This window comes from Camelus bactrianus, chromosome X (genome assembly GCF_048773025.1).
Source record: "Camelus bactrianus isolate YW-2024 breed Bactrian camel chromosome X, ASM4877302v1, whole genome shotgun sequence".
Taxonomy (NCBI): Eukaryota; Metazoa; Chordata; class Mammalia; order Artiodactyla; family Camelidae; genus Camelus; species Camelus bactrianus.
Window position 1 is genome coordinate 28,331,216 of NC_133575.1, and position 21,258 is coordinate 28,352,473.

General features: G+C 36.0%; 1 protein-coding gene across 1 annotated transcript in view; it reads left to right on the forward strand.

The window, feature by feature from the left end:
* CFAP47 (cilia and flagella associated protein 47) overlaps positions 1–21,258 on the forward strand; it is a 423,400-nt gene that overhangs the window by 219,271 nt on the left and 182,871 nt on the right. Inside the window, exons 40-43 of the mRNA XM_074358969.1 lie at positions 198–284; positions 8,899–8,969; positions 10,268–10,413; positions 20,975–21,086. Coding sequence (XP_074215070.1) covers positions 198–284; positions 8,899–8,969; positions 10,268–10,413; positions 20,975–21,086 — 416 coding nt within the window. The remainder of the gene's footprint in view (positions 1–197; positions 285–8,898; positions 8,970–10,267; positions 10,414–20,974; positions 21,087–21,258) is intronic.

The following is a 21,258-nucleotide window of genomic DNA, read 5'->3' on the forward strand; positions in this document are numbered from 1 at the left end:
CATCAAAGATCTTTTCTTTGTAACATACATTTTAAATTGCCAAATGAGAAAACACAGAGTTTTTGAACTATAATTTATTCTGATTCTAATTATAGTTTATGAATGATGGAAAATAATTTAAAAGAAGAATGTTTTGTGGTCATCTGAATTTTGTTACAGTAAAATTCAAAATAATCTTTTTTTCCCATTTATTTTAGTGTCATTTTGGTGGAATCCTCAACACTTATCTCTTTGCCATCCCAATTAACTGAAACTGGACAATTTGTTGACCACATGAACGATGGGTAAATGATTATATATTTTATACTCATAATTATCTGAGGAAAAATTCTGAGAAATTAGCATTCACATAAACTTGTTATATAATTAACAGTGATTTTCATCTATTGAAATATTTAATTTATATGTATAATTTATATTATTCACAACTTTATTCTCTATGTGTTACTAGGCTTATGTTCATGAAAATTGAATACATATGCACTTGATTAAATACAGTGGATTCTCATTATTCATGGTAGACATGTTCTCTAAAATTGCCACAAACATTTGATTAGTGAATACTGAACCATTACCTGAGAAGAAATATGTATGATTACATAGATTATAATAGTAAATCCTAAAAGCAACCCATCCTGGTAGATTCTACTTTCTTTATACAGAGAAAAAGAAGTTCAGAAGTGTTAAATCACTTGGCTGAGGCAGTCCCACTCACAGGTGCCAGACAAGGGTTTTAAACCCTGTCCTGGCCCCAGAGCTAGAGTATCTTATACTTCTGAACTGCCCCCTACTGTCTCCATCTTCTGCTCATCTCTGCAGGAAAACTGAAACAGAAAGGCCCAGTGTCACCTTGTTTAACCTCAGCTGGGAACTTATGTGACCAGCCACTGGAACTTTCCACCCCTCTGCACATGCCCACAAATAATTGTGAAAGCGCCATGGGTATTGATTTTGGGGTTACAAATCAATTTTCATAAGGAGGTGAATTTGCAAATACTGAGTTGGTGGATGATGAGGATTGACTATGTAAGCTTATTTGACCCATGTTATGAGGTCTGTATTTAGTTTAGAAAGGAACTTTGACTTCTGAATAGAGAAGCAGAATTTTTTAAAAGTTCAATTGCTTGATATGTCTCATCTGTTTTAAACTGTAGAATAGCTATTTAAAGTGAAATAGAATAAAACAAGGTTACAAAGGTTGAAGAAAGTCTGGCAGGAAGAAAATACCAAAGAAATGCTTGTATATGTTGACCATTACTACTGTGTTGTTAGTTTATTTTATGCCATTGTCTCTGTGTAATACTTGACAGCATCAGTATCATCCTTTTAGATGCAAAAACATTCCAAGAAGCAAGAGTTTGGCAATGCTGATACTATAGAAATTCCAATGTTAAAGACATCAGAACCATTAAAGTGGTTGTTCAGATCTTGCTAAGATTGAAATGAATGTAGTTTATTTTCTAAAAGTGTATTGTATTTAAGCCAGTTGTTTTAGAAGATTATAAGGATTGCATTTATTAGAAGATGTTTGATTTCTTCATAGGTTTTTCTGTGAGAACAATTGTTAAAGGAGAAAACGTTTTTGTCTGACTGAATTTGTTTCATTGAATGCTAATTTCATTCTTAACTAAGGCATTCAAAGTCTTCCTTTCACATTTTGCTTTAATGAACAATAAAGTGTGAATTAATACATTGTGCTATAAGGCACCATTATAGATACCATAGAAATAGAGTATCTTAGGCATTTCATCTTAATTTCTTTGTAGTATGAAATGCTAGTATTGCTTAAAAAAAAAAAACCTTCAGTAAACAGTTCACCTGTACTTTTTTTTTTTTTTTTTTCTCCAATCCCTTGCTTCTTGATCAAGAAGTTGCTTTGTGGTCCCAGATTCTGCCTGAATGGCTTTGAAAATTTTCTTCACATTATTTGAGAATAATTTATAGTATCCCATATTAAACGAGAGTTAGATCTCAAAGAAATGCTGTAGGTATCCGTGAGCACAAGTAACTCAAAGTTGGATCCTTTAATTGAGCAGCCCAATTGATTCTACTTTCATAATTTGGAATGCAATATAAAAATTCTGGATCCCAAATTTTAGCATGGTTTTTATTCATACACTATTCTGGAGTGGTTTTGATTATACTCAAAATTCTAGAATTATTGAAGCCGTAGACTCTCACATTGCAGGTAAAGATGCCTTTTTATGTTATGCATCTCAAATCAAAAACAAAATAGAATGAACAAGTATGAAAGCACTTATAGTTTAATTTTGGGAATGAAGGAAACTTTGGAAATATACAAAATAACTCCCAGTGCAGCATGAAGCATCGCTTAAGAAGTATGTCTGCCACAGTCTCAGACTTTACTGATCATTATTTCTCATACGGTCTCTTCCCATTGTATTCATAATACTGTACTTTCTTAGTTCTTCTCTCAAACCTTCCAGTGAGAAAAGAAACATAAAGATGCAGTGATATTGAGTGTTGGGTCAGGGGGAACATGATCCAGTATAGAGTGGTCATACTTTGGCAGATTAGCTCTCAAAGAATAACTCTGAGCCTTTAGTTTAAAGGAGTGAGGATTTACTCCATATACCTCTCCCAGATCAAAAGCAAGGGTGAGACTGACAAAGGCAAAAGCCACACAGTTCCTCAAGGAGAAGGGCTGATTCTTGGTTTGTCCTTTGAGCACTGATGTGGGTTGAATACTGAGCCCCAGATTCATATGTTGAGTTATGATAGGATAGCCTCAAGTTTGCCAAAAAGGCTGCCTTTCTGACAGTTCTGAACAGGTTTATTAGAAGCATGACTGTGGCTCCTTCTTCTAGGGTCTTGACTCCTTGTTGTGTGACACCTCTAGGCTCCAATGCATGTTGCAGGTGCATCTCTATTCACCTTCAAGGGGCATCCAAAGTGTCCAGAACTCCAGCAATCACATCCATGTTATAGGCAGCAGAAAGGAGGAAGCAAAAGGATAAGAGTGTGCCCTTTGTCTTTTAGGGAAGCTTCCCAGAAATACCACGTAGCATTTCTGCTTGTAGCCCACTCATCAAATCTTAATCAGATGAGTGAACCTAGCTTACAGGAAGACTGAAAAACCGCCCTTCTCCACATATACATTAAAATGACATGAGGATTTTGTCCAGGAGGAGGGCAGGGCCAGTGGTTACTGGGATAGGGAGCCGACAGTTTCCACCATGAGGGGACATGAAAGGGAGTTTTACCTCCAGATAGCACAGCGTTATCTCATATTCCATCAGTCTTGCTTCATCAGCATAATGAGGCCTTTTTATCTTTAAATATGTATGTCTTTATATACACACACACACACACACACACATCTCTTAATAAAACAGTACTTAGCAGTGTGACACATCCTGTTTCTCTTAAAGATCTCCTTACTGTTTGTCTTAAACAGATTTCCAGACAAATAAAATTTAAGAACATGCTTTTTATTTTATTAAGAAACATGCATTTTTTCCTTTTTTAACTTTTTTTTATTTTTTAACTTTTTTTTATTTAGTTATAGTCATTATACAATGTTGTGTCAAATTCCAGTGTAGAGCACAATTTTTCAGTTATACATGAACATACATATATTCATTGTCACATTTTTTTTTTTCGCTGTGAGCTACCACAAGATCTTGTATATATTTCCCTGCATTTTAAATTGTGACTAGAATGGAAATCTGGTGCAGTACCTCTCTGATTAATTTTTGTATGTAAGACACTATATAATAAGCATTACATTGTCTGAGTAGAACCCTGGTCTAGTCTCTAGGTTTAATCATCAAGGTAATATAAGAGAACAAGAAAATGTTTTTAAAAATCTCCATAAGCTAACTGGATTTTTTTTTAAGCTTTTTACAAATATCCTTTTTTCATCTTTTTAGAGACATGATAATAGTGCACTTCCCCACTGATGTTGAAGTTAGACATGAACACATAACTTAATCGGCCAGTGGCATGTGAGACGTGCTCAATGTTTTTTGTTGGTTTGTTTTTTGTTCTATTTAATGGAGGTACTGGGGACTGAAGACCTCATGCATGCTAAGCATGCACTCTACCACTGAGCTATTACCCTCCCTTGCCAATGTTTTTTTTCCCAAGTGGCAGCTTTAAGACCCAGTGAGCAATTTTTCTTGTCCCCTTTCCCTACCACAGTTATTAGAGAAGCACATATAGAAATGGAGGCCTCCTTCACCAAGGATCTCTGAGTGTATCCTCTCCCCCTAGGATGGACATGTAGTGTAAGCAGGAAATAAACTATTGTGTTAATCCACTGAGCTGTGGGGTTGTTACTGTTGCCTGACCTCACATGTACTAATGGATACTCCTCTTCAGAGTCACTTCAGTTAGTATCTCCCAAATAATAAATTATCCCTTCTCAAATGAGTCATCAAGTGCTGAAATTATCTTTCAGGTGGCATAAAAAAGGATCGCCTATTAAAAACTTTCAAACGTCTCTATAAACTTGTCTTCTTAAGCAACAGATACATATAAAACAACACATTTGCAACCACATGGATGAGAAAACTTTATACTCATCACTCGTATTTTACTTTATGGGAACATGATCCACGTGCATAAGCAAGAGCAGTGAAGAAGTTTTTATTCTAATTAAGTCCCATGGATTGTCAGAAAGGATCAGGACAGGAGACTGATTTTAGCCACACTGTAAGATTGAGTGATGGCTCAGCCGTGTTCAGAAATGAGCACTTTGTAAATAATTTCGTACAGTGATATGATTTGCTATTTTTTTCCAACAATAGCAAATTATTTATCATTGAATAAATTCTTAGTAAGTGGCACCTTAAGCATTGTTCTTAGTACTGGAGAAATGTTGGGATAAATAAGTCACAGATCTGGCCCTCAAGTTGCCCACCATCAAGCCGAGAAGAAACAAAAATCTACACAAATGGAAATAATTATACAGAGCAGAATGCATTCAGTTGTATATGTTACCCATATATATATATATTCATATATATATCCATATATATATATATATATATATACACACACACACATATATATATTCATATATATATGTGTGTGTGTGTATATATGCGCTCTGTGAGCTAACTGGCAAGGAATATCACTATGCAGATATTATTGCGATCTTCATGGAAGAGAAGATGTTGAAGGGGAAAAATTAGGTCCTAATAACTTTTTTCTACGCATACCGCATGTTCTCCTTTATCATATACAAACTGGGATCTGAAGTATGAGTACTATCTTGATGGCAGAATCTAGAGCAAGGGGAGGACTTTCCTACAAGTATAGAAAGAACATAGGAAGAGGGAATTGAGGCAGCATCGGAGGAGTGGAGGACAGGCAGTTAAGGGGAAGTCTACGGCATATGCTTATAAATATGGACTATAGTGTCAGCATGGGAAAGTGTGAACTCAGGTTGAAAAGTTGTTGAAGTGTTTATCATTCTGCTTTGTACTTCTTTCTTGTAGAACTGCTTTGCATGGCCGACTGGATACTCTATGAACTTAGGGGTTTCATCATTCATACTTGTTCCCAGAATAGCTTGGCTCAGAATAGCCACCCAAATCAAATAAGGCCCTGGTGGAGATATATTTCTGAGTCTTGATTCTTGCTTAAAAAAACAAAAAAGCTGGGTTCTGGAGAGCCATGATTTTAAAATATTTCTTTCTACTACACTGAATAATTAGTAACAATTAGAATTAAGCAAGTCTCTAAGGAAAGCAGAGTGAATCAAAAGCCAGATATGTATACTAATAATCTGTCATGATCCTCTTGCTTTAGATTTAGGGTTTCATACCTGGTTTTAATGTCATCAGGCTCTTTGGCAGTCTGATTTGAAGCCTGTTCTACATCATAAAATAGTGTTTCATAAATACATAAAATAAGATGCAAGGATTACAGAATGTCTTAATCTACTTAGGCTGCCATAACAAAATATCATAGAATGGGTGGCTTAAACAACAGAAATTTATTTCTCACAGTTCTGGAGCCTGGGAAGTCCAAGATACCAGCAAGCTACGTTTCATTCTGAGGCCTCTTCTTTTGGCTTACAGGCAGCAGCCATCTCACTGTATGCTCACATGATTTTTTCTTTGTGAATGCAGAGAGAGGTTAAGATCACTGGTGTTTCTTTGTATAAGGACTCTAATTCTATCTAATCAGGGCCCCACCCTTATAACCTCATTTAAATTTAATTACCTTCCAATAAGCCCTGTCTCCAAACGCAGCTATTTGGAGAGTTAAGTCTTCAATATATGAGTTTAAGGGTGACAGTTCAGTCTATAGCATAGAGGAAATAAAAGTCTAGTAGATTATCAAAATATTTTAAAAATTGTAATATATTAAAATACTTCTTCATTAACACAGCACATAATAAAATCTACTGGTGGAGATAACTACTATACTTTGAAAGTAGTAGTGAAAGTAAATAATAGCTCAAGATATGTGCAAGAACTGAAATGTGCTATAAATGTATCTGTTGATTGGTGACCAAACCATAGTGTAGCTAATACTACTATGGTTTGGTAGGTGACCAAACCATAGTGTAGCTAATACTACTATGGTTTGGTTTAAATTGCTCTTAAAAGGTAGTGGAAATCAATATTGGAATTTTTCCCCATTTAAATTCAGAGATTCACTCTGTTCTTAGACCACAGGTTAGCACCCCTTGCTTTAGAGACTTCTCAACTGTTCATGGCCAAAGTAGTACAAAAAGCAGCAAACATTCCATTTTAACTGCCCTCCAGATGGCCAGGAGGCCCTTTTTTGACAAACTCCTGGACACATGGAGGATGGACTGAATCTAAAAATTGATCCTCTTATATTCCTTCCTATGATGTGTAAAAACTAGTGTTGAATCAGACAATTTGCTCTTTGGTTTGGATGCAGCCCTGAGTGCCAGCCCAGAAGTATGAAAGCTTATACTAAAGATCTTCCTTCCCTGTTGAAAAGGCTTGAGTAGGAGGAAGTCATTCTTGAGACTGACTTATTCATGCCCTGAATAGAACCAGTTCAGTGTCATTTTGATTACATTGACATTTCAAGAGCTGTGTGCTCCTATTACAGAGGAAAAAGGAATGTCCTCCCTTCACACTTTGTGAGTAGGTTCTACTCCCTGATTTTGGCCCATTACTAAGTTAGCAGAAAATATTCCATTGCATGATCTATGTTGTTTTGTATAATTTTCACCTCTTTTGATGCTGCTTCTTCCTTAAGACCAAGGCTTTAAAATGCTCCTTCTGCCATAGCTTCAGCCGTAATCAGTGAGCATCTAGGAAAATGATGGCAATGGATTGAGGGAGTAACAAAAAAGTAAATGCGTTGTTTTCTGTTCAGTTTTTAGGACATGCAGGATACTGGTTTTGTAATTAAGTTGGGTTTAACACCAAATTTCTAGACTCAAGAATTTTGATCAGGTAAAATAGAATTGTCCTGACCCAGATTACTGTATTAAGTTATTTTCTGGTGAAAAAAATCTGAATTAATCATCATAATCATTAGCTTTGTGAGCAAGTCAATAAAATTCTTAGGTCTGCAGTTTTTTTTAAATCTATCTTTAGCATAAATTGTGCAGATAATTTTTCTGGGTTTGAGACTCTCTTTTGAGGATGAGGCAACTCTGATTTGTTCAGAAGGCACTTTCATTAGCTGTTCTCCAACAAAACAGGTAAAGAAAAGAAAAAGGAAATGAAGCCTAAATTGCTCTGCTGTTCTCTTCACTATGAAAAAAAAATTGACTAAAGGGCTAGTAATTGCAAGTATTGAGCCAAATGAGATGTGGAGATTATCTGAGGATTTTAATCAGCTCTTCTACCCAGAGCTCCATTATCAAAGAGATGGCATCAGAGTCGTATATTGAGAAATAAGCATTCTTTTTTTGTTCTTTCCACCCTTTGTATAATCTCTCTTATAAATGCTGAAATATCCATCTACTATGTCTATTATAGCCTTCAAGTATCTATCCAATGCTTAAATTACATAAAATATTAGAAGTTCTTTTTAAAAGGGGGGGCTATTACTTGAAGTGCTAATCAGAGTTCCTGGAGTAGAAGTAAAGTAAAATAATGACAAGATGTGGTAAATAACCTTATTAAGAATGTAGTGTAAAGAAAAGATAGTGTTTGGAGGAAAGGAATGTATATGGTTGGAAGAGCATTACTTAGAAATAGTGTATTTTTACAGTATCATATTCAGACAGAGCAGCTGGCAAGGTGAGAAAATATGGGGTTTTTATATTCTCAGAAAAAATCAAACAATATCTTAGAGCCCAGATACTAATTGATAGCAAAATAATAATGAATACTAAGAGGAGCAACTTGGAGAAAATTGATGGGTCCTGGACGATGTGGAACCTTTCAAGGGAGGCACTTGCTTCAGGCTGTGATCTGCTAATTAATTTTCAGAGCTGCAGCAAGAGATTAAACAGCTGCCCAAGTCTCATGCCTTTACACAAAAGAAGCCAGTATGGAAACATTAAGCTTAGAGAAAAGACTTTCTCAAGAAATCAAGTTCTAAAACCATTTTTGGAGAGACTACCTATGTTGTCCTCAGTTGAGACCACCTACTTTCGAGTCTCGGGATTTGGGGTTTTATTATTTTTGTTAGTATTGTCAAATGTTTACTTCTTTACAGTATTTGAAAGTAAAAATGAATTGTGTTTACCACATTTTTTAAAAAGCAATGGTGAAAATATGGATGAGTGTTAGTTTCCTTTTTCTTATTTTTAAAATTTCTAAAATGATATAAACATAAAAATGGTATCTGAAATACATCTGTGGTCTTTGCATATCATAGTGTAGATAGCCATAATTTTTAGTAATCTATAAGATTGAATTAAGATAGAGTATTGTTTTTGGGTTTTGTTTGTATTGTTGATGTTGTTTTTCTGTCTACTTACGACAGTGGTGCTGTGAGTAGCGGTGAATGTGACGTTGCTGAAGGCTCTTTCCATGCCCCAAATGCCTTAAAAACCTGTGAGTGCCTCATATAAAAGCTTTTATTTGTTTTCATGTCTTATTCTTATGTATAGAGCATCATATGAAATGAAATATTCAATAGTTAGTAGTGATGACCAGAGACAGAACAGCAGGCTCTGGGGATTGCTGGCCCATTGGCAGGCTGAGGTGTTGGTCCTCAGCCCTTTCTGTTCATGACCCTTTGGAAAACTCTGTCCACATCTTGCCTTTCACTGCTAAATCTTAGCTTCCTCACCTACACAGTGAATGTATTTCAATAAATGACCTTTATGTTTCTTTCGGCTTATTCTGAACTGGTTCAACCTATTTAGGTGACAGGTATCACCATGTTTAAAATTTTAAGGAGAACACAGATTTACGTTGTTTTTTGAAATAACTCTAGATTTAGAAAATATGGATAGAATGGTGGATAGGAAAGTAGATATAGAGATGTTCTGGTTATCTCTAGCTACAGGAAAAACACCCCAAGTGTAGTGGCATTAAACAAAATGTATTATAATTATTATCTCTCACACTGAGTGGCTGACTGGCCTCAGCTCAGTGACTCTTGTTCAGTGTCTTTCATGCAGTGCAGTCAGACTGAGGGTGGGGCTCTTGGCCTGGACACTTACCTGGGGCCTCTCTAGATGGCCTAGGCTTCTTCACAGGAAGGCAACGTGGTTCTAAAAGTAAGTGAACTAAGAAAGAGAGATGATTAGAAAGAAGTTGTGTTACATTTTCTGCTCTAGGGTCAGAAGTCACACTGCTTGATTTTGCTCCATTCCAACATATATTCCTTGGGATAAAATCACTAAGACTGGCCCACTGTATCCCCACATTCAAGGCAGTCTTGAGGAATTTGTGAATGTATTTAAAAAACCAACAGAGAGAAAGAAAGATAGATAGATAGATATACACAGTCTTTTATTTCCAGTTTAAGTTGTCTGTTACATCTGTGATTTGAATAGTCACTTAGTTTACAAAAAAAGTTGAAGATTCTAGGATGACCTCTTTGCTATATATATGTATATAATATATATCCAGGCTCATTTTAAGCACTAGTGAAGTTCCTTTTGTTTATTAAAGAATCTTTTATAAAGGGTCATAATTATGCATTTTTATTATATCAGGCTTGGGCGGGGTCACCCATACTTTCATTAACAAATAAATGCATCATCTTGTAATTGTTTGTGCTAGTGCTTTGAGCACTTTTTAAATTCATCCCCAAACTTTAATCACTGAATGAAACAGCTGCTTTGTTTGAACAGCACTTAATGAAATGATATGTCAACAAGCCCTCATTTATGTTTTGACAGCGATTAAGTCCCATTTCATCAAAGAATTCTTCTGCTCTACACACACTCTTCACCTGGGACCGAAAGGGACTTCCAACCTGGAGCTCTTCTTTCTTCCCTTTGACATGCACACGCGCTACTGTGTCATCATCCTCAGCAACAAGAAGGTGAGCACAGAGCTGTGTTGTCTGCTTTCATCACAGGCTGACACTTTAATGGAATAACCAGTACAGGCAACTTGAAGGCAGCTGAAGACTCTAGAAATGTAGATGGCAGTTTCACTCCTCTAGTTGCTAAACAAAGAGCTTATCCTCAAGAATAAGCAGAGTTACACTGGTTGCAGGTAAATTTTAGAATGGCTGGGTAAGGAAGTCCCATGGGAGCAGAGCGGGCGTGTGCCTACCCAACTGTGCCCCGTCTGTATTAGTTATCTCTGGTTGTGTAACAAGTTACCAAACACTGTCAGGCTTAAAACAGCACATTTTTATTAAGTCACATTTTCCATGGATCAGAGATCCCGACATGACCTAGACCAGTCCTCTGTCTAAGGTCTGTCTAGTCTTCAGTCAAGGGATTGGCCCATGCTGGGCTCTCCTTGGAAGTCACTGCTTCTAAATTCTCTTAGGTTGTTAGGAGAATTAATTTCCTGGCTCTGGGATCCATGCATCTTGCTTCTTTAAAACCAGCAAAGAAGAGAGACAGAGAGAGGAAAAAAGGGAGAAAGGGAGATGGGAGAGGGGGAAGAGAGAGAGAGAGAAACAAAGAAGAGAGTCTACAGAGGAAAAGTTTTTTGGTATAAGCCTTTTCCAGAAAGATACTGCCATGTGTTGACCTGAGGAGGGAATTTATTACCCAGGAGATCGCCTCAAATATGTAAGTTTTATATCAGTTATGTACTATATTGAATGCATATGCAGTGAAATAATGGTAATTGGAAAGAGGTATTTTATTGACTTGTTGTCTATAGGATCATTTACACATGAGAAATAGTCTAGCCTGTTAACTATGTAAAGAATAGTTTAATTTTACACTGAATTACCACTTAAGAGGGAAAAATACGCTATTTTATAGTGATTCTACATTTGTTTTTCATTTCTTTTATAAAAAGAATGTAAGATTTCACTGAATCCCTCTATATAAAAATTTGTAAAAAAAAAAAAAAAAAACTTTAGTATGACCAATACTTTAGTAAAATGTTTCACAATCCCTTTTTTATATCAATTTATATTATAGCCCTAGAAAATACTAGGGTTAATTCTCAGTAGCATAAAAAAGAGGATGATTTTATTCTCTGAATTAGACTATTTGACTATTAATATTTACTTCCATAAATTTTATCTAAATTTATCAAAATATAATTGCCCTTAACCTAGCATCTCAGTTTATTAAAACACGCCTTTTGATTACATATATTTTGTTCTTGTCAGAGAAAATATTAGGAAAAGCAATAATCGTTAAATTATATTGCTATCAATTGAGAAATAATGCCCCTAATCAAAAGTATTGCATTGAATTACAATTACTTAAGTTGGGAAATACATCTATTAATTTATGCATTCAATTTTATTGCTAATTATATTGAAAAATGCAATTACATGCTTAAATAGATAATCAAACATCCAAGTCCACCTAGTTAGTGCCTGTTCTTATTAAATCTGTGATAACTGTCTTGCCATTAAAAACCACCTGTTGAAACCTATAAAGTAATTAAGCCTCAGTTTGATAACTTTCCATGTGTAAAGCAGAAACATTTCTACTAAAACTGCTATCAGGGGTATGTGATTTGTTTCATTTTGGCTGTTCCATTTGAACTTTCAAATAAAGAATGAAATGATTTATGTAATAGCTGTTTGAAAGTAGAAACGGTTTAACAAAACTTCCATCAGTGTTCATAGAAATTCTTGGATTAGGGAAAAACCTATAAAAGCCCTGAAAATTCATGGTATCAAATGCTAGAGATCCAAAGAGATTTCTGCTCATGTGTGGACGGGATAGATTGAATGGAGGAACCTGGAACAGAATCATGCCCCAGTTTTAAAGGAAATGCACTTTCTGGGAAGAGGGGTTGACAGACCCCCACCCACAGCACACCAACACTGCACATGCAAAGCCGTGTATTGACATAATCCCTGTCTTCATGGTGGTGCCCATGTAAACATCCCCTCTGAATAGTCCTGGATTCCCACTTGGCATTTCTAAGATTGTCCCTATGAGAGAAGCAGGGGCGTCAGGCAGGGGTCTTTGACATGGGGCCTCGGTTAAGAGTGGGTTCCATTTGTAGCTGTTTGCTGTGGCCTGAGCAGCCTTCTTCCACCAACACGTGAGCCTTTTTATAGAACCAAACCAGACGACTTCTCTCCCCTGTAGATTTATCTTCCAGTCCTTCATTGTCCTTTTCTGTCTATGAAATTTGGTCAAAACAAATAGAAACCAAAGGCGAGGTATTGCTGCCTTGAGGAAGTAGGAGCCGGCATCCCTGAGCACCTTAAGCAATGCAGATTGGTCCAGGCCCACACCAGGGCCCCATACACCAAAGAGAGTGTCAAGTGTCAGCCTTGCCAAGTCAAATCAAAAGCTGAGAGTGCAAGGGTGCCCCGTCCCAGGTTGAAGACCCTGCAAGGCCTTCTTGTTGATACATAGTTTACCACAATTTAGTCTAAGGCTGTGCCATACCAGTGGTTGAATATATTGCATGTCACTCTGGCCATCTCCCTGAGATTTGCATAAGTAAGTGGAACCTCTCACTTGACTTTTTGCAATGTTACTCATTTCATTCTTCTTTCTGTCTCTGCTGATGCAGAGATTAAGCTGGCAGTCTCTCATATATATTTGTAATTATTCTATAATCAGTATGCAGCTTTTTCCATCATAATTAATGTACAGACTTTAATAATATGGATTTTTGCTTAATTTTACTGAATGTAAAGGTAAAAACATTATATTATGCTAAAACCTTTATGTAGTTTTACATTTAGGCATATGAGCTTCAGTTTAATCAAAGTTATTTTTATAGCTAGAGGGACAGAGTATTATTTGTAAGTGGTTTCCTTTATTTTCTGTGACTTTTAAATGCCAGCCACATTTCACTCATCCTTTGATTTTTCATTCAGTTTGTTACAACCACTTTTTTTTTCCCTTTGGGGTAACTACACTCCTCTCCACAGGCCATACCCCTGAGTTGTTCCTGATGAAACACAGAGAAGATGAAATCTCATCCGTAAACACTTTGAAACATTTATTAACCTCAGGATGTCTATTGGCAATATGGGGGCAGGTTAGGTGAACTTTAAAGTCTATCCGTGCAGTAAATGTACACAGAGTTACACATAGCTTGTGCCCCTTCACACTGCAAGGCCTTCCCCTCTTCACCCACCCTCCTTTCCCCTATTATTGTGAAACCGTCATCCTACAATAAGCACTGCAGCCTTTTTCAAAAAAACACGAGACTAAAATCTGAAAAAGAGAATTTTGTACCCAGTGGTAGTTATTTATTCTTGAGGGTCTTCTCTGGATTCTTTATTGATGCAACCAGCCAGTCTGTAAAGATTCCGCATACCTCTGGGGTACCAATATGTCAGCTCCACGGGACTCCACTGTAAATGACATGGAGAACATGAGAAAACAGTAATTCCTATTTTCCCAAATCCATGTTAATTTCATGTACCCTCTCATCCTTTTGTTTTTATTGAGATATAATTGACAGGTAACATTGTTTAAGTTTGAGGTGTACAGTGTTGGTTTGATACATTTATGTGTTGCAATATGATTACCACCATACATTTATCACAATCACACAATCCTCATTTCTTTTTTTGTGTTGAGAACAGTTAAGATCTTGACTCTTAGCAACTTTGCAGTTTATAATAGAATATTGTTGACTATAATCACTATGCTGTGCATTAGATCTCCAGAATTTATTTATCTACTAATTGCAGATTTGGAACCCTCTCATTCTTGAAGGAAACTACAGAATATGGAGAATGGCTTATTGCAAGTTTTAAAATTTGAAGCAGTCAAGATGTATTCTCAGTAATTTCATTTTATTATTCTGTTCACTCCTCCCAACACGGTTTAATTCCACCTGTATGAAACCAGTTTTCTAGGCATGGAGAGAGTGAACACGCAGAAAGGGCAGGAACACTGAACTCAAGGGAGTCACATTCCAGTGGAGAAGACAGACTTGCAGAAGGCTGGCCCAGCTCACACAGAAAGTTGGTGTTCATTTGAAGTAGGCGTTCCCTCCAGGTGGTAGAAAAATGCTTGCTGAGCATATAGCACACTCATAAGAGTTAGAAAAATGCATTCCTTCTTTCAGTGGGTGTAGCCATGTGCTGGGACAACTGTGCCCTCAATAAGATGCCCCTTGCAAGACATACTTTTTTCTTGTGCACACAGTGTACTGGAACATGTCCACTTATTTCTATAACACAGTCAGACAGAGTGTGACCATTTCTAGACTAGAGGGAAGAATGCATAGCAGAGGCAGGGATAATTGATTAATAGAGGAGTTTGGTTAAGAAGGATGAGTAGAAATTTGCAAGTCAGCAGAATCTGGGCAGAGAAGTATGCTCAGGAGAAGATTCTAAGAACACTAGGCGAAAGAGCTAAGCTTGAAATTTCATGGGTACTTGAACTGCAAATTCTGAGAATGGAATGTTGAAAGTGACAGAAAATGGATTGGATGGATAAGTCAGACTGATAATGAGGAGTACAGTGAATTTTAAGTTGAATAGCAATTTATTGTTATTATTATTGAAAGCAGGAACCCAATAGAAGGTATTGAGCCCTAGGCATAATCTGATTTCATTTTTGTTTTAGAAAATATCTCTGGGGCCAAAACAGAGAGTAGATTAAGAATTGGAGGCAGAAACTGGAGACTGAGAGAATGGCTAGGAGACTCTTGCGGTCTATTATGCTACTCCACACACCTCCATTCTACCTTGCCTTCTTTTTTCACTTACTAGCAGTAAAACAGAGAAGCATGTTAGAAACTGGTGAAAGAGGAGGTGGCGATGTTGGATTTGGGGGAAAAAAGAAGGGAACAAGAGACAACTGTAAAGATGAAAATTGACATAAAGATCAAACTTAATGGCAGTTTGAGTCATCTTCACAAGTGAAGGGAAAGCAAATTTTCATTTACTTGCAGAGCAAATGCGGGGCAAAAAATTTGAATAGAAACTTCTGAAAAATACAGTGATAAAGGCAAAAAGAGATTATTAATCTTGTCACAATAGCTTCTAGAGTCTAGGCCCAGCTTCTTGTTTATTTGAGAGTTGTTTTCCTACAACATACTGTTTGTTTTCTATTAAACAATCAATTTGTATTTTATGCCATTTAAATATATGTTGCCTTCTCAAAATGTGTGTGGAATAGTCTCTCAGGCATGCAATTAAGATTGTGTTAAAATGGTATTTAAAAAATTGAACTTTTTAATGCAGGCATATAATCTTTTTATATGCCTTCATCTCACCCTTACTCAATCTCTTAGCTCAATCTTTCTATGAAAAATAGTACTTTAAAAGAACAGCAATTATTCTTACTGGTCAGTTTCATGTTGTAATTATTACAACATGAAGTAGATAGTCACCTACAGTGATTAATGATCTCTTTCTAGTGTATGGAAATTACTGTTTTAGAATTTTAGCTTAGGTCTCATGTTTAGCCATAAAAATAATATTTCAGCCAATTCAAATAAGCAAATTACAAAACCTAGCAAGATCTAGGTCCAATATAAGAGAGTAAGTAGAACTTAAGACCTATGAATCAGCATGGCGATTTGATTTCCGTCAAAAAAAATTTTTTTTTTGAGATTGGGTTTATTTGTATCTGGAGGGCATCCATGATTTGGCCAAGGTTACTCAGCTAATTAGTAGCAGAGCTGGGATTAAAACTTTCCTACCAATTCTGTGTTTGTGTCCTTCCTTTCTGGTTAATTTAATGGCTGGTCTTGTAAAACTGCATGAACTGTGTTGTTTGAGGCCTACATTTAACTTGATATACAGGAAGAACAAAATGTCTTTTGTGAGGTGTTCTTAACATTGTCAGTGAGCTTTGGCATCTTTCTGGAAAATAATCCAAGTAAACATGCCAACTGGAAAATATGAAATTAAGAGCAGAAAGGAAATTTAATAGGCAACTACTAGAACAGCTCACATTGACAAGTGTCTGTTACGTGTCAGATAATTTTATTTCCCTTGTTACTGCCTCTAGACTTGGAATGTGAAGAGCATCTCTACTTTAAAAGTGTTCTTTATTGAGTTTGTATTCCTTTCCTGGTCTGATTTTATTTCAAGAAAAGTAGAGGGAAATAATTATATGATACTACAAATGACTTTCCTGAATAATTTGCTGAAACAGGCATTATTTTCGATTTTATTAAGTTTCTTTTTAATAAAAAAGAACTTTGAATGTGAACAAGTTAGACAAAATACCTTTTTGAGAAATGCTAATGTATTGTCTGTGTAAGATGTGAAATTAAACGGAATTAAATAGAGTCTTAGTTACTGATATTTCAGTTGGCTAATCAATGGCTAGGAAGCTGTTTATAATTTATTTAAGGAAAATATTCTGGCAAATAGTTTGTTCCTTTTGTATTAAATCCAGTGAGTCGGTATTCATTTTCATGGAGTGGACAAGCTCTGGTTTCATTCACACATACATTAAAAATATATATATAATTATTGTAACTTTATACTCACCACATCTGATTTCTCATAGAGACTACGTCAACACAGATCATCAATAAACAATCTATAGTAGGAATAGAAAAATGTTTTATTTGAGCCAAACTGAGGACTATAGCCTGGGACACAGATTCAAGAAGCACTTGAATTGTGTTGCCCAGACTACAAAATGGGAGAGGCTTATATAGGCAAAAATTTTAAAGTTACATAAGTAGTCAACAATTAGGATTGGAGCTGGTAAGAAGTAAGGGTACTTGTATAGGAGGGATTGGTTGGGGCCTGAAATGGTTGCACAGTTACAAAGGGAGACCTTGAGTCCACAAGTTTGCAGCTGGCAGCTGCTAGCAGTTACTGTTTTGAGAATGGCTGGTGATGTCCTTGAGTCTGATATAGTCTAGAATATTCAAGTTCTCAGTGATGGAGGAGTATGTCTGCAACTATATCCACAGTGGCCACCCACCTCCATTTTGAATGCCTGAACCACCGTTACTCCATTTTGATTTTTAAATACATTCTTTTCTTTTAACACGTTGATCGCCATGTCACCCAAATCTGGGTGACAGTTGTGTTTCCTTAGGGGCATCCAATCCACAGTGGAAGATCAGTATCCTAATGGTTAAGGCAGATGTAAAATTCATGTTTTGTCAGGCCATAGACAAGCTATTCTAGTTAGCATAAAGGTCAAGCCTAGTCATATATGAGCCAGAGTGACTTCTGCATACTTGAATATGTGAGAATTTCTTCCATCAACTATATTTTGGGTAGCACTGATTTTGAGATAAAAATAAGTAGGATAAAAAGTTAAAATAAGAGTAAAATATTAATATATTGTTTTCTCCAGTCTCTGTTGAACTAATGCATTTATATTCTACTTCAAGTAGCGCTGAAAATTTTGCCATTAGTATTGATAACTCAGTTGTATGTAGTAAAACACACACACATACACAAAACACATTTCAGATTACTAGCTTGGATTTATGTTTGCAAAGAACATGGCTGCTTAGGAAAAATTACTTTATGAAAATTGTATATAACATACTATTTATTACCCAGAGTGCACAGATTTAAATGCTAAACAACTTAAAATATTCAAAGTTTTCCATATTCCTTTTTTTCAGCATGAAATGAAGATAATTGTGGATTGTAATTAATAAAATTGTACATGACATACTTTCATATGAAAGTAGATGACAAAATTTTCTTATAAACAAATCTCAGCAGAGGAGGGATAATGAAGCAATAAATAAATTGTCCTCACAATCAGAAATTGTTCGCTTATATTGTTTCTAGATTATTTTTCAATTTTTGCCATTTCACTTATCTAAAATATTTATAATATTTTGACATATTTTCATTATGTAATCAGTTCACTTTTATTTCATTGATGTGTATATTGCTTGCTCAAAGGTATCTTTTGGAATAGCCTCTCCAGCATGCAGCTGATACTGTTTTAAGACTGTGGGACAGTTCAAACAAGTTACAGTCCCAGCTTCAAAGTTACTTTCCTTTTGCTTTCCTAGTGGTGAGTTGCATGCTTATTACAAGCTGATTCTGGTACAAGATTCTCCATTGTGTAGTTTAAACCTGAATTTCTCAGCCTTTGTTTTCATTGATCCTCTCAAGCCTTAGCCCCCTACTAAATATTTTGAGTCAGAGCTGCATTTTTACAAGATCCTCAGGTGATTTATATGCACATGAAAGTTTGGGAAGCCTGCTCTCACTCCATTTAAATGGATCTCTTAAGTGCCTGATAAGTGTCAGGCAAAGGGTTAGGGATCATTCTAAAGATGTATTTGATCATACAGTATATATATAAATAATAGAAAAGTAAGTTGATCACATGATAAAAATATACCAAAATATTGTAAACATCTTAGACAACAAGTGAAATGGCAAAAGTTGTTAAATGTTACCTCACAGTAGTCCTCACCACATCTCTACTGTCATTCTACTTCTTAAAATATAAGCATTTAAAAAAAGACTTCCAAACAGAGAAAGACAAATACTGTATGATCACTTATATGCGGAATCTAAAAAATAAAACAAACTAGTGATTATAACAAAAAAGAAACAGAATCACAGAGGTAGAGAACAAACTACGGGTTACCAGTAGGGAGAGGGAAGGGAAAGGGGGTACAAAAGGGGTAGAGGAATTAGAGGTATAAACTACTGTGTATAAAATAAATAAGTGACAAGGATACATTGTACACGACACAGGGAATAGAGCCAGTATGGTATAATGACTATAAATGGAGTATAACGTTTAAAAATTGTGAATCACGATGTCGTACACCTGAAACTTAGATAATATTATAAATCAAATATAGCTCAATAAAAAAGGAAAAGAAAGAAAAGACTTCATTATGGAAAATGTAAAGCACACAGAATTGTAGAAATAAAACTGCAATAAGTCATTCCCTTTACTCTCTGCTCAGTTTCAACAGTGCATGGCCAAACAGGTTTCATAATTATAATGAACCCAGTCCCAATCATGACATCATTTTATCCACAAATAATTCAGGAAGTAGCTCTACAACAAAAAGACTGATTTTAAAAAATATATATATAACCATGACACCATTACTACTAAAAGTATTGTAAATTTTTTCCTTAGTGACATCAAAAATCTAGGCATTCTTCATATTTCCCTGATTGTCTCATGATTGTGTATTTTTTTACTATTATTATTTCATTTTAAAGTTCTTTGTTTGCAGTGTAGGGGAGGAAAAATAATTTCCCCTCTACTCTTCTGAGTTGTTCTTGGCTAAGACCCCTGTAATAAAAGACAGATTAACAAGAGAAAAACAGAAGTTTATTAACATGTATACCTCATGTATACATGGGAGATACCCAAGGAAAAAGGAGTAACTCCTTGAGGTGGCTTTGAATTCAGGCTTATATGCCATCTTAATAGGGAAAGGAGAGGAATGTTGCAGCCACTTAGATGAGTAAATGATTTTTAGGAAAGATGAATGGGCTCTTAAAAGAGTAGATAAAAGATACGATAGTTTGTGACAATGTTTGGATATGATGTCAACTTCTAGTCTCTTCCTGGGACAAGAGTCAGTCTTCCCTGGTTGATCAAACTCAGGGAAGGGATTTATGATAATTGAGTTCCTTTTGGAGGATCTGTCTTTAGGCAGTAAAGGGCAGTTCAGAGAAAGCCTCTCTCTGTGTTTGCTGTTTTTTAGGTGGCTACAGCTCAAATAATCAATATACCAAGGCAGCATATTTTAGGTGGCATGTCCTGAACTGCTACAGTCATTATTTGGGGTGACATATTCTGCTGCCTTGAAGAATCAAGATCTAAATAATGTTTATCCATTGTGATTGTATGATATGTCATTTGAGACTCTCTCCTTCTTTTTCATTTAATCTCGAGTTCCTAAAATGGAAGTGTTGTTCATCCCATTTTATAAGGGAGGAATCTGGCACTCAAGAGATTCAGTAAACTTGCCTGAGGTTTATTAGTAGCTAGTAAATGCCAATGCCCGAATGAAAACCAGGATTATCCACCTCTCTTGATCTTTCACTCTGTCATGTTGCTGCCCTTGCCTTGCCCTCACTTTTATTTTTACTCTCTGTTTAGTCTTTTCTACTTCTTACCTGAAAGATCTTCAGACCCTCACATGCACAGTTTCAAAACCCCCACTTTGACATGTAGACTCTTGGGGACTCAGACACCCTACAAAAATGATGTCACTCCCATCCAACAATAAATCACAGAATGAAGGAAAAGATTTTCTCATGTGCTTGAGTGTTTGTTTTAAGCTAGCACTCTTTGGAGGATATTTGTAGCTATAAAGATTAAGTGCTGTCAGTGCCATCCTGGGACGTTCTTAATCCATCTCTGTGTTCTGGTTGCATGCGGAGTTTACCTCGTACTTTGGTAGGGTTGTATTTAATCCTTACCCTTCTGCATCGATTTAGGGCCTATGTTGTTTAGTAATGCACGATGCATGTTTTTATAGCACACAGCTTATAGGTGAAAGATTTATCCTTTTCCTGAGCTTTTATAATGTATTATTGTGTGGTTGTCTTTCAGATTGGAGAACTAATATATGTTTTGGAAGGAAAAGGTATGCTCCCCTTGCCTTCCAGATTATTTCCATTGGATTCTTCAACTCCACTTGACTTCAGCAGTTCTCCTGACAAAGGTAGAGTATCTGTGCATTTTGTTTCATTCATAATGTTGAAGGATGGGGCCTCATATAGTCACCTAAGCATCCTCACAGCAGGTTTTTCCATATATGATTCCATTTTCAAAGGCTCCCTTTTAACTTTATGATGTCAGCATCCATAGAATAGAGCACCATTTTAACAAGTAAG